Below are 13,261 nucleotides of genomic sequence, written 5' to 3' on the forward strand. Positions count from 1 at the left end.
TAATGATAAAAATAACTTTTATATAGATGAACTATAAAAAATTTATATTCTATGTCAATGATATTAACCTTAACTGCTCCATATATTCTGAAATGTAAATTCCTAGACCAAATCCTTATTAACTGTTTGTTATTCATCTAACTGAAATTGTCAGAAGAATTAGATCATGTCAGTTACTGCCTCCTTGTAGACAATGGAGACAGTAAACATAACAAAAGTTAAAATGAAGGTGTTCACTCAAATAACTAAATCTTTAGAAGTGCTTCTCAGTCTTCCGCTCTGTTCATGATAAGAGAGACACTGAAGAAATCTAGGTTACTGAAATTGAGAAGAATCTTTTGACACTGACGATATTCAGAAGAGGAAACTGGTCTGTTTGAAATGACATAAGCAAACCACATATGTAATTATGAGTTAAAACATATGTTTTTAAAATAAGTTAAGTTGTGCTTTCATATTTATAGAATTGACAAAATTCAGACATTTATTCTTTGAACTTTAATTTTGTTAACTTGCAAGTGGATGTTAATAAGATTTAAGTCAAGATCACTTTAGGATTTTTTTTTTGAGACAGAGGAGAGTAATTTTTTTCAGAGGTTTTGTGGTTTTGCATACCTAATCATGCCTTAGTTTTTGCTGACACCAAATTTATTTTCATAGTATTTATAGTTTCATTTATATAAGGAAGCACTTGTCACTTTGAGCATGCTTTCCAACTCTCAGTTCGAATTTCATACAAACATGAGTATTTTAAGGGACACGGGAGAAAACTCAGTTGGCTACCTGGTTGAATTATTCTTTGAATAAAAAAAGAACATTTTGGACAATGTGTTAAGAATTACAGCATAGAACAGATTTCTGAAAAATTAATTCCTTATCAGGTTTTGCAGAAATTAATTGAATTGTGAAAGATGATAATGTCTTCTTGAAAAGTTGTTGGGTTTTTAATCTATTGTAAGATCTATCAGAGCAACTACTTCAGTCTGTATGCTTCCATAATTTATATTTAAATGAACTTTTCTTCTCGGGATTCTCTCTTAAGGGTTTTGTGGTCATTGCTAAGAGATGACAAATAGCATCTGTTTGCCTCTTCTCCTTACTATTCCTCATGCATTGACCATTTTTCTACATCCACAACCCAGTTTAGTCATCAACTTGTGTGCATATGTCAGTTCTTACATACTTTGAAATTCTAGTCTCTTTGAAAAGGAAAGCAAGCTGTCAGGATTGTCTGAAAGCCAAGAGCATCTTACTAATGATATGTGGAGCTCACCTGCAAGCTTTCTGTCTCTAATTTGCCATTACGTGAAATCTTAGCTTCGTCTCCAGTCTTCATTCCACAATTACTCTAGAACTGTCTCTGCTTTAATTTCAACCACAACTTCTTGACTCCAGCTCCACTGTTTACCTGACTAAATTGATCTCTATCTCTGTATCTATGTATAAAGTTTCCCTTTTATATGACCATTAAAGGCAACTATTTGCATACATTTCTCACTTATTTCTGCCTTCCTACATGGATTCATAATCAATACAGTTGGTATCAGCAGTCAGGAGATCAAGGGACATGTTGTACTGGGAAAGTCTGTACTCAGGGATTTCTCCAAGTTATTGATGAGTCATGAGGCCAGTTTGAGGGCTGAGATGTACTTGATTCAAGCAGTGGTCTTTTAAGTCACTTATTGGCATCTGAGAGCCAGGCAATGAATAAGGATGGCGGGAGGGAAAAGAAAAAAGTGATGCCTTGGAGTTGTGGTGTAGGATGAGAGTGCTGAACATCCCATGGACTGCCAAGAGAACAAACAGATACGTCTTAGAGAAGGTGTAGACAAGGTGCTCCTTGGAGTTAAAGATGATGAAGCTTTGTCTCACGTACTTTGGGCATGTTGCTAAGAGAGAGCATTTCTTAGAGGACACCAAGCTTGGAAAGGAGAGGAAGATCCTCAACTGGGTGGAATGAGACGGTGACCACAAAAAAACAGACTTGAACATGTCAAAATTTTGAGAGTGGCACAGGATAGTTCAGATCTGTTGTTCAGAGGGTTTCTGTGACTCATACTTGACTTGATTGCACCTAACAACACCACCTTCCCTACTTGCACTTCTGTGCATCTTCTACCTGATGACATGTCAGTTTCTTGCTCAGGTACTAATCTACCTTTTGAGTCGAATGGCTTAGTGGTAAAAAACTGTGCTGCAAACTTGAAGGCATGTGGTTCAAAACTACCAGCTGCTCTGGTGGAAGAAGATGGGCAGTCTCCCATTGGGTCTCCCATTGGATTAATTGTTCCTAAATACCAACCAGAGGGTCCGCTATGGGTCATTTACAGCTTGACGGTACATAACGACAGCAACCTTTTCCATCCTCGCTTTTATTAATCTCCTGCCAGGGACCATGTCAGTTCCCTGCTCAGGTACTAATCTCGCTTCACAACTTGGGTTTCTAGACCAACCTCCATCCCTGTACTGTGCCAAGAACTGTGTTTAATCCTTAACTGAGAGTACTTTGCTTCATACTTCCACACATAGCTGAGATTGAAACAAACTGATAGATAACATTTGACTTCTCAGTTACTGGAATTGTCTTGGATTCATTAAGAATGATGGCTGAAAAGTTTTATGGATGACTTCTTGAACGGGTTCTTGAGATTCCGAAAGTGGAGTAAGTGGGACCTTTATTTATTGGTGGTAATTTTGAGAGCCAAGCACATGCATTTGATAGCTTTGGTTAGTGTCACTTCAAGTCTGTGTTCAGCATGTCCATTGAAGCTGGATCTGGAGGAGGAAAAGGGGTATCACCAATGATGTCAGATGGATCTCGGCTGAAAGCAGAGAAGACAATAACAATATTTACTTGTCTTTTGTTGACTTATCAAAGTCTTTTGGCTGTGTAGATCATAACAAATTATGGGTAACATTAAGAAGAAGAGGAATCCCAGAACACTTAATTTTGCTTATAAAAACCAATACATTGACCAAGAACTGGTTGTTCGAACAGAACAAAGAAATACTACACAGTTCAAAGTCAGGAAAGTGTGAGTCAAGGGTGTCTACTCTGTCCATACTATTTAGTCTGCATGCTGAGAAAATCATTCAAGAAATTGGATTATATGAAGAAGATTGTGGCATCCAAATTGGAGGAAGACAAATAACAACTTGCATTATGCAGATTACACAAGTCTGCTTGCAAAAAGTGAAGATGACTTGAAACACTTGCTGCAGAAGATTAGTAACTACAAGCTTCAAAATGGATTGCATCTCAACATCAAGAAAAAAAGAAATCCTCACCACTGGATCAAAGGTGACATCATGCTAGATGGTGAAAAGGTTGAAGTTGTCAGTGATCTAACATTACTTATATCCACAATCAACACCCCTGGTAACAAGAATCAAGAAATCAGGAGACATGTGCAGTAGGATAACCCACTGTCAATGACTTACCAAAGTATTAAAGAGCAAGGATGTCTGTCAGTTTAAAATATAAGTTATATCTGGTCCAAGACCTAATTTTTCTCTATTCCTTCCTATGATCTGAAATTTGGACTGTGAATTAGGTTGCCAAGAGAAGAATCAGTGCCTTTGAATGGTGATGTTGGAGAAGAATATTGAAGTTTCTGTGGACTGCAAAAGAACAAACGAGTCTGACTGGGGAAAGACAAGGATGGTGAAACTTTGGTTTAGAGCATGTTGCCAGGAGAGGCCAGTCCTTGGAAAAAGACACCTTGGGAAAGGTGCAGGGTCAGAGAAAAATGGGGAGACACTAGACAGGATGAGTTGACAAAGTGATTGTAACAGTGGACTTGGTGTATCGGAGATGGTGAGGATGGTACAGGAGAGACTAGGTTCAGACCTGTTGTTCCTAGCATTGCAATGAGTCCCAGTCAGCGTGATGTCACCTGCAACATCAGTGTGCCAGAGAGGTAGAGAAATACGTCCTTTTCCTGAATGTACTCCCAAGTACACTTCACCTTTTTAACCACTTAGTCAACTGTAGTTACTTACTGCTAATCTCACAGAAAAAAGTAGATGGCTTTAACAAACAGAAATGTAGCCAGTTTGTTGTTGTTATTGTCATACCCTCCAGTGCATTACCAGAGACTAAAAATTGCACGCAAGATTTCCCAGCTGTCTACTTTGGAACAGCTGGTCAGTTCAAGCTTTCTGTCCCGGGTGGCAGTTTCCTTTTCACAGCTTGATATTGTTAAGTACCATTAAGTTGGAACTGACCCATAGCTCATCTTACAGCAGATTTTTAGAGGCAGTAAATTGCACTGGAGGATATTACCTGTCTTACTCCTGCAGAGCAGTGGGTGGATTCCGACCACAGTCTTTCAGGTTAGCAGCACAACTCCTTACCATTAAACCACCAACACACAGTATCTCACAACGTAAGAGGTTAACATTCCACATGCAAATCATCAGTTTTAGTAGATGATTCTTTATCTTCTGGCTCTAAGAATTTCCCAGTACCATAGGATGGCACTGTGCTCTCAACAGAGAGGGACTGATGCTCCCCCTTTGCTTGTTTTTTCTCTCTTTATTTGTCTTGTGACAGAAAAAGCATTATGGGCCACATCCCAGGGAAACTTACACTTAGGTCATGGTTATGACGGCATGAAGAGTGTTCTATCCTACCCATAATCCTCTTTCAAGTATTTGGTGTCTCTAATCATGGGGGTTCCTTATATAACTTCCACATTACATATATAGTTTTGGGGGGGTGGTCAATATATAACACCAGCTTAGTCTTTTTTAAAACTTTGAAGCATTACCATGCATCACCGTAAAGTATCTTTCCTTGACTAATAATATTTAGAATGAATCTACTTCTACATGCTTTCATATTTTCCTGCTTCCACTTGACATTATAAAAAACTTAAATGGGCAAAGAAACACTAAAAACTAGTGTATAAGAATATAATTATTGTGATTAGATACAATTCAAATTAGACAGGATCAACCCAAATGAAGTCTCTACAAATAGGTCATTATTATGTTAATTTATCAAGAATTAACATCAAAGCAAGAATAGAGTTTCGAGAGTCATAGGTCAGATCACTTTGATCTACCATGCATCCTAAAATAAAGCTTCTAATCAAAGCATGGAGTTCTGCGTCTTGAAGATGGCTGCACATAAATTTTAAAAGAATCCAGTGCCCAAGACAAAAAAAAGAATCTCTTCTAAGTTGCTTGTTTTTTGTTGTTAGGTGCTATTCAGTTGTCTTTATTATTATTATTATTAAGACTTAGGGTTTCCATTCATTCATTGTTACACTTTTCTCCCGGCCCACCTTACCCTCCCCCCCACTGGCACTTCTCTTTGAAAAGTAAAAGAAAAATTCTTTCATTGTCATACAATCCCTCCCCCAAAGTCCACTTTTATGACTCAGCGACCACAGAGCTGAACTTTGCCTTGACAGTCTCTGTTATGTGCAAGCGCATTGTTGCTTGTTGCAGTCACAGTGTCAGTCCATTTTGCAGTTGAGATTGAAGAGGTATGGAAAACATATATAACCCTGATGAACACCTTTCTTGAGTTTAAACTGTACAGTGTTTCCTTGTTCTGTTTGGACAACTACTGCTTGGTCTAGGTATAGGTTTCTCATGAGTACAATTAAGTATATTGGGAGTCTCATTCTTCTCAGTATTATCCATAATTTGTTATGATTCACATGGCCATCACTGAAAATGCTGGCGTCTTCTATGCTTAGTGTTGTATGGTAGCTGACACACAAGCTTTTGAGGCAGTGTGGAATTTTAATCCTACCTCTTCTTCTTCCCAGCTTTGTGAAGGATGGATGATTTAACCTCTGTGAGTATCAGCACCATAATCTGTGAATGGGAATAAAGACCTCTACTTCATTGGTGTGTCATGAGGATCAAATGTTCATCCAGTACTGGATGTGTGCTGAACAGTATTTAGTCCTTATGCACAGAGGATATACTATTGTTTTGGAGATATTATAAGCAAGTAAACACAGAACGGATTTTCAGATTGTGATAAGGGTTGAGAAGGGAATAAATGCAGTGAGGTGTAAGGGAATGATTCAGATTGGGATTTGGTGCCAGAGTAAAAATGGGGGAAAATAGGGAAGGTGACATTTCTGCAGGAACCTAAGTTAGATAGGAAATTCTGAGGGTGGGAGTACAGTCAATGTGAAGTACTGAAACGAAGCCTTTGGGGCTTTTTTGGGGGGAGAACAATAGCTGTGACAGAAGCAGTTGAGGAATGGAGGATAAGACAGATCTTGGTCTCTGCCTGTGCCATGATGTGGTGAAGAGAGGATAGCCTCTCTCCTTTTCAGTTTACAGAACACTGTGTTTGGAAAACTCTCCCTTTAAGAGAAAGTCATGCACACACCATGGTAAATGGCAGATGAGCAGTGCAGGCGTAATGATGATAATGAGAAGTGACTGAGGACCAGTGTCAGGAGATCCAGGAGGGCTTTGGGGGCAGCTTGTCTGCCTGACCGAAGGGGCCAGCTGTTGCTCAGTGCCAGCCGTTGTCTTCTCATGTGAGGTTGTGGGTTCTGTGTGACCACAATTTGCCAAGTTTTCAAGAGAACCAGAACCCTGACTTTCTCTGTGTGATTTCCAGATTTTAAAATGTTGGCTCAGTTTCTTTTAAAAAACTCTTGTGATGAGTAGATAGAATGCATCTGTGGCCTGCCAGTTAGAAACATCTGCTAATAACCAGACCTTTCATGCTGTGATAAAGAGGATTAAATGGAGTATGTTGCATGCTAACAGTTTAGTCTTGTGCCCAGTACATAGACAGTACTCCAGAAGCGGGAAAGGTGCTTGTCATTAAGTTGAAGAAATTAATTGTTTTCATCATTAATTTATTAGTATACTCTAAATTTAAATTTTTAAAAAAGCAAATATTATCCTGTTGTAATTCAAGTGATTAATGACTGATAGACCCTGTTATTTGCTTGTTGTTGTTCTTGTGTACCGGAAAGTTGGACCCTAGCCACAGGTGACCCTCCGGCGGGTTTTCAGGGGCAGTTAATCACCTGGGAGGAGATTGCCCATCCTTCTCCCAAGAAGCAGCTAGTGACCTCCAACCACATACCTTTACGATTGCAGCATGGCTTCTTGTCACTACGCCACCAGAGCATGTTATTTGCCTATTAATTTTAATTCTGTATTCACATTGTTGTTATGTGTTGTCGAGTCGCCTGTGACTCATAACAACCCTATGTACAACAGCCCTAAACTCTGCCCTATCCTGTGCCAATCTCACTGTCTCTGACACACCTACCCCCACAAAAAGCAAAAATTACTTAAAAAAAAAATAAAGGAACTCATTACTGTTTCCAAGGTTGTAAATTGTATGAGAGGAGACTGTCCGTCTTTCTCTCCTGAAGTCACTAGTAGATTCCAGTGGCTGGCGGGGCTCATTGACTCCCTAGGGACTACAGGACTCCCCTAAAGTCAAGTCTAATTCATGTGATAAAGTTAGAGAAGAACAAAGCATAAACTTACTGTGTTACTTATGTTTTTATCCCTTTATTGTCTAAAGGAGCTCTGGTGGTGTAGTCTGTGGGGAGTTTCATTGCTAGTCCCTAAGTTCGAATCCACCGGTGACAGGAGGGAGAAAGATAGGCAGTCTCCTCCCATTTGATTTATAACCTTCAAAACCCACTGGAAGTTCAGCCATGAGTCTGCTCCGACTCGTCGACAGTGAGCTCAGTTTACTGTCTACTCCCTTTTTCTTTACTTTAGTTGCTTCTCTCACTTGTTCTAGCACCCATGGCACATTTGAGTTCAGTTCTTCCTGGCAGCTTTGGTTGCAAGTGTAAGTGGGAAGAAACTTTGTAAAAAAAAAAGGGATTTTGGACCCTGCAAAGGATGACAAGGAATGCAGCTTCACAACATGATGTTGGGCTTGGAGTCTTTTTGTCAGTTTTAATGAAATACAAATGAATCCTCCACCAGTTTGTTCATTCCGCTGGGGTTGGAATTTATTTTAGTATAGCCTAATTGACGTAGTTTTTTATTACAAGGATCATGCTTGGTGTGTTGCAATTTGTTGGCGATTGTTTTGGGGATTTTCTTGAGCAAATATCTCAGCAGACTCTAGCCTCAAATTGTATTAATTACTTGCTTATGTTCATTTTCATGTTGTCTCAGCTAAAATTTTCAAACTTCACAGCAGGGGACACCAGGAGTAACAAAAGATAGTTAATGTTTCTGAAAGATTGAAGACTTATGAATGCTTTTCTCCTCAAGAACTCCCCACCTCGTGCCTTCACCTCCCTTTTCTTTCTTTCTTTCTTTTTTTTTTTGCGTTGTTTTAAAATGAGATCATTTTTTGTTGTGTCAACATCAAGACAGAAATTTTTTTTGGGGGGGGGAGTAATTCTGTGCTCCCCTCCATTTTTTTGTTTTAAATCAGACAAACACAAAAACCCAAAGCAACCTTATCTGTAAATATACATTCAAGTTCCGTTAAGTCACTATTTCTCTCAATTTTTATCCCCCCAGATCATGGAGGAAACAAGCACCCAGATTGCTTGGCCATCAAAACTGAAGATTGGAGCCAAATCCAAGAAAGGTAAGTTGTGGACTTAGAAAAAAAGTTAATGGTTATGTTAAGTGAGATTATAAAGTACTGTTCATTTTCTGGGAGCAAAATCAACTTTTCTTCATATCATATCTGTCCCAAAATCTTGGCCTAATAGTAATATTTCTGGTAGATTAGCACAATTAAATATGCCTTTTTATACAATAGTAATATTTCTGGTGCATTAGCATAATTAAATATGCCTTTTTATACAGTAGTCATAAAAATCTTTAAAGGTTGACATTATAATAAAAGTATTTGCAACCTGTGATTTCAAGGGTGTACATGGATTATAGTAATTACCTAAATTATAACATGTTTGCAGTACATCATTCTTATTGTTTACACCTTTAATTGTTTATTATTCATTTTAATGAAAGTTTACAGAAACTTTATATTTCCATTGATTCATTGTTGTACTTTTCTCCCTGCCCACGCCTCCCTCCCAGTTCGCTCTTCTTTCTGAAAAGTAAAAGAAAAAATTCTTTCACTGTTATACAGTCTTTTCCCTCCAAGTCCACCCCACTTTGTAGCCTTTGTTCTGGACTCCTGTCATGACAATAATACCTAATCATATATTCTTTTTAAATAGTTCTCTCCCTCATCTGTTTCAATGCAGTATACATAATTTATCCCATCTTTCTCAGTCTCCCCCAACCCCAATGTTAGTCCTGTTTTACAAGAGTGACACTATGTAATATTTGTCCTTTTGTGACTGAGATATTTCACTCAGCATAATGTCCTCCAGGGTCACCCATTTTGTATGATATTTTAAGAGTTCCTTGTTTTTCCAATGCAGCGTAGTATTCCATTGTGTGAATATGCCACAGCTTCTCAATCCATTCATTTGTTGATGGACACGTAGGTTGTTTCCAGCTCTTTGCTATGTGAACAAAGCCGTGGTAAACATGGGTGTGCATAAATCTGCTTGGGTGGCGGTTATGGTTTCTTTGGGGTGTTTACACCTTTAGATTTTTGTTTAGTACTATAAAGATGTAATTACAGCTTTTAAAAAATCTGTTCTAAGAACACCTTTAGTTTTGTTACATAAGTGCTGCTTCTCTATTCATCCACCATAGCACAGAGTCTGTTAGATTTAATTTTAGGTTGCTGTGCCTTTTCTTTCTCTTATTGTGGAAGACATTATCATAGATGTTTTTCATCTGTCCTTAGATGATCAGAAACAGAAATAGAAGCTTCCTTAGTTTTCTTCCCAGATTAGTCTTCAGGGTGAACTGCAAGTTTCTATATTTTACAAATAGTTTATATTATTAAAGTATGAACTTGGTCTTAACAGTTTTTGTTAGATATGTAAAGTGCAGATGCATATAGTTATCAGAAGACAACAAAAACTGTCAAACATTTAAAACAATGCTTATAGAAACTGGGCATTATCATCCTTCACAGCTGGTTTTTTTGTTGTCATTGCTGTTACATATTTGCTGTCCTCTTCCACCATGATTTTATTGCTAAATGATACTAAACACTGCAAAATTTCTTCATTTCCTTTCTCAGTTTAGCCCAGAGTGGCTTGTTTTAGTCATTCTATTAGAGTTACTCATCATGCGGGATGCAGCTTATTACCATTATTGTTGTGACTCTTCTCAGTGTTGTTATCCCAGCTTCAGTTGATGGGAATTCTCAGTAAAACTCTGAACTTGCTTATTATGGTTACAGTGACGAGCAATTAGACAAGTGTAAGTACTAAACTATCACAAAAGGACATGTTAACTTTATAAGTGTGCTTTTTTCTGTCTTTGTACAACTTAGTATTTGTCAAATGTAGCTGCACATATTCTTAATTAAACTACTTTAGTAATTACTGCATTGTGTTGGGGAGGTTTTATACTCCAATATGAAGAAAAAGAAGAAAAGAAAAATATGAAGAAAAGGCCGTTAGCAAAGTATTTATTTATTTGGTTGTCTGAGACTGTTTACACATTTCTGGTCTGCTATTTGAATAGATTATCTTGACCATAAAACGAATCCTCTCTCTCTAGTGTCGGACACTTTTGTTTGGAGGAAAAAATGTGAGCTTCACTAATACAAGGCACCTCTCTGCAGGTTCTAATCTACCAGCAGCACCTTGAGAAAAAGATGGGCAATTTCCTCCTGTGCAATTTGTTGTTGTGTACCATCAAGTTGGAAATGTGCCAAAGCTAACCCTCTAGTGAGCTTTCAGAGACAGTTAATCAAACAGGAGTAGTTTGTCCATCCTTCTTCCATGAAGCAGCTGGTGGGTTTGAACAATGTCTTCAGGACTGCAGTGCAGCTTAGCTTCTTACCACTAGGATACCAGAGCTCTTGTGCAATTTATAGCCTCTGAAAATTCACTGTAGCGTCAACTTGAGTTGGTTCCAATTCAACAACAATGAGTATTGTATAATAAAAATGTAATTTAATCAACTCTCAGGGAAAAAGAAATACTGAAATAATATCAGTTGGTGTATTCTCTTGCATTACTCAGAGCACAATTCTACCTCCCCACGGGGGGTAAAATAGGAAAATTAATTATTTTTAAATATAAGATGTCATGGTAAATTTAGAGATAATATGGAGAGGAATATGACTTGCTTGTGAAATAGATTAGGTTAATGCTTTTAGAATAATATTTGGTAATTGACAACTTGACCACTTCAGAGTGACCAAATGTATTCCACATTCTGACACACACTCTACTTTGAAAATGAAAGTATTTCAGCAGTACCTTTGAGGCCAAGATCTACAGACATTTTATATGTTTTCTTAATAAAGTGCTGTGAATATACACGGCATTATTATAATATGAGCGCAGTGTTCTGAGAGAGAGGAGAAGAAAGCAGAGTCAACACCCTCCTCAGAGGAATCTGCTGTTCAGAATTGACTGGAGTTGCTCTTAGTACTTAAACACGTACTGCTGAATCAGTTGTTGGCTAACTTCCTTGGTTTATGGAATGTTTAAAAAGGTTTAATTTAGAGATGGAGTTTGTTTTAATGTAAGTTGTACTTGGTAGAAGTGGAATGAAAATTGCAGGAGGAACTTGAGAAGGTAGTTTTTGTTCATTCATCTGTTGTGGCCATCCTGCTGCCCCCTGAGTGTTGTACAGGAAAGAGTTCTTGGCCTCTGTTTGAAGCCTTCTTCATTCCAAGCTATTACTTTCCAAGAGACCAAGGAATATAAATATATTTAGGGAATCATGCCATGTTTTAGATTATTATTTTTTTAAAAAAATCCCAGGGTGAGGTGAAGATTTGGAATAGACAGATGATCTCAAGACTGTGCTAGAGAGATGGTATAGCATTAGGTTTGCATTTTAGGCTACTTTTTGGGTTTTATTATATGTGTTGGTTAAATATTTGAGCCTACACAAGCATTTCTCATTGTTGTTTCTGTAGTCTGCCCTTCGCCTTACTGAAATGTAATCTTGTGTTTTTCTAATTACAATCTAGTAGCTCTGTCTGAAAGGAGTACTGGTGGCATAATATAGGTTAAGTGTTAGCCTGCCAAGGGATGGGTCAGCAGTTTTAAATTTACAGTTGCTCCCCTGGGAAAAGGTAAGACAGCCTCCTCTTGTTAAGATTTGCAGCCTTGGAAACTCAGTGGAGGTTCCATGAGTTGGAATTGACTCCGTGGCGGTGGATTTGGTTTTGCTTTAGTCTAGTCCAAACTTTGTATTTTAAGCAATCACTCCATTATCACGGCAGCTGATGACTTGTTTGTTTGAAGTATTGGTAGAATGGTGCTTGGCATCAGGGTAAAAAGACAGCATACTAAATTTTCCATCAGTTAGAAGATGTATTCTTCCCTAAAGATTGTGGTCCAATATTGAAAGGGTAGGTCTGGAGGCCCATACATTTAGCAGTGCCTTGTGGTTGTGACAGTCAAGTGGAGTTTAGGAAGCACAGATCTCACTCTCTAACATGGGCATGAGTGCTCTGGGGGTGTGGTCCCTCTGGAGTTGTGCTTCTCGCCCAGCATTGTGCCTCTTGGGATGGTTTGACTCCATCAGGGGCTTCTTGAAAGAGGGATGGTCTCCTCCTAGGTGATTTACAACATCCAAAAACCCGGTCACAGGTCCGTTTTGAGTTGGTCACGACTCAATGGCAAAGAGAGAAAATTTAATAGAGAAATCCATGAATGGAATCAACTCATCAGCACTTAACTGTGAGTCATTAAGATGAACATGCGTTCAAAAAGCAACCGATGAAAACAAGCACGGTCCTTAAATAGTCACTTCTCCTGGAGACTATCTCTTCACTTCTCGAGACCTGAACTCTTGTAGCTTCTTTAATCTGAAGTTTCTGTCATGTTTGTGATCAAGTACCGGATATTTTTAGCATGATGATGGCTTCACTGGTCTGTGCCTACACCAAATAGACTTCTGGATAAATGACCGTCTGCTGTCCCGTCCCTTTTCTTTACTTCCTTCTTCCATTTCCTATTCTTATCCATTCCCCCCCTTTACTTCCTTTATACTCCACTTTATTATATATGTAAAACCTGAAAAATATGTGAAAGAAACATTCCAATTTAGAAAATAGGGAAGGACATTTAGAGGAAGTACATGTTTTGCTGAGATAAACCAAGGTAAAGGAGAATTTTTTTTAAAATTTCCTAGAGTATTTGAAGTTTTTGGAAGGTTGAATCTTCATTAGTGCTAGAAAGAACCAAGAATATAGAATAGAATAGAATAAGTAATATAATAAATAATA

General features: G+C 38.1%; 1 protein-coding gene across 1 annotated transcript in view; it reads left to right on the forward strand.

The window, feature by feature from the left end:
• BICC1 (BicC family RNA binding protein 1) overlaps positions 1–13,261 on the forward strand; it is a 366,487-nt gene that overhangs the window by 212,408 nt on the left and 140,818 nt on the right. Inside the window, exon 3 of the mRNA XM_006895579.1 lies at positions 8,491–8,560. Within this exon, the coding sequence (XP_006895641.1) occupies positions 8,491–8,560 (70 nt within the window). The remainder of the gene's footprint in view (positions 1–8,490; positions 8,561–13,261) is intronic.

The sequence above is a fragment of the Elephantulus edwardii genome, unplaced genomic scaffold (assembly GCF_000299155.1).
Source record: "Elephantulus edwardii isolate Elephantulus edwardi_28Jun2011 unplaced genomic scaffold, EleEdw1.0 scaffold00170, whole genome shotgun sequence".
Classification (NCBI taxonomy): domain Eukaryota; kingdom Metazoa; phylum Chordata; class Mammalia; order Macroscelidea; family Macroscelididae; genus Elephantulus; species Elephantulus edwardii.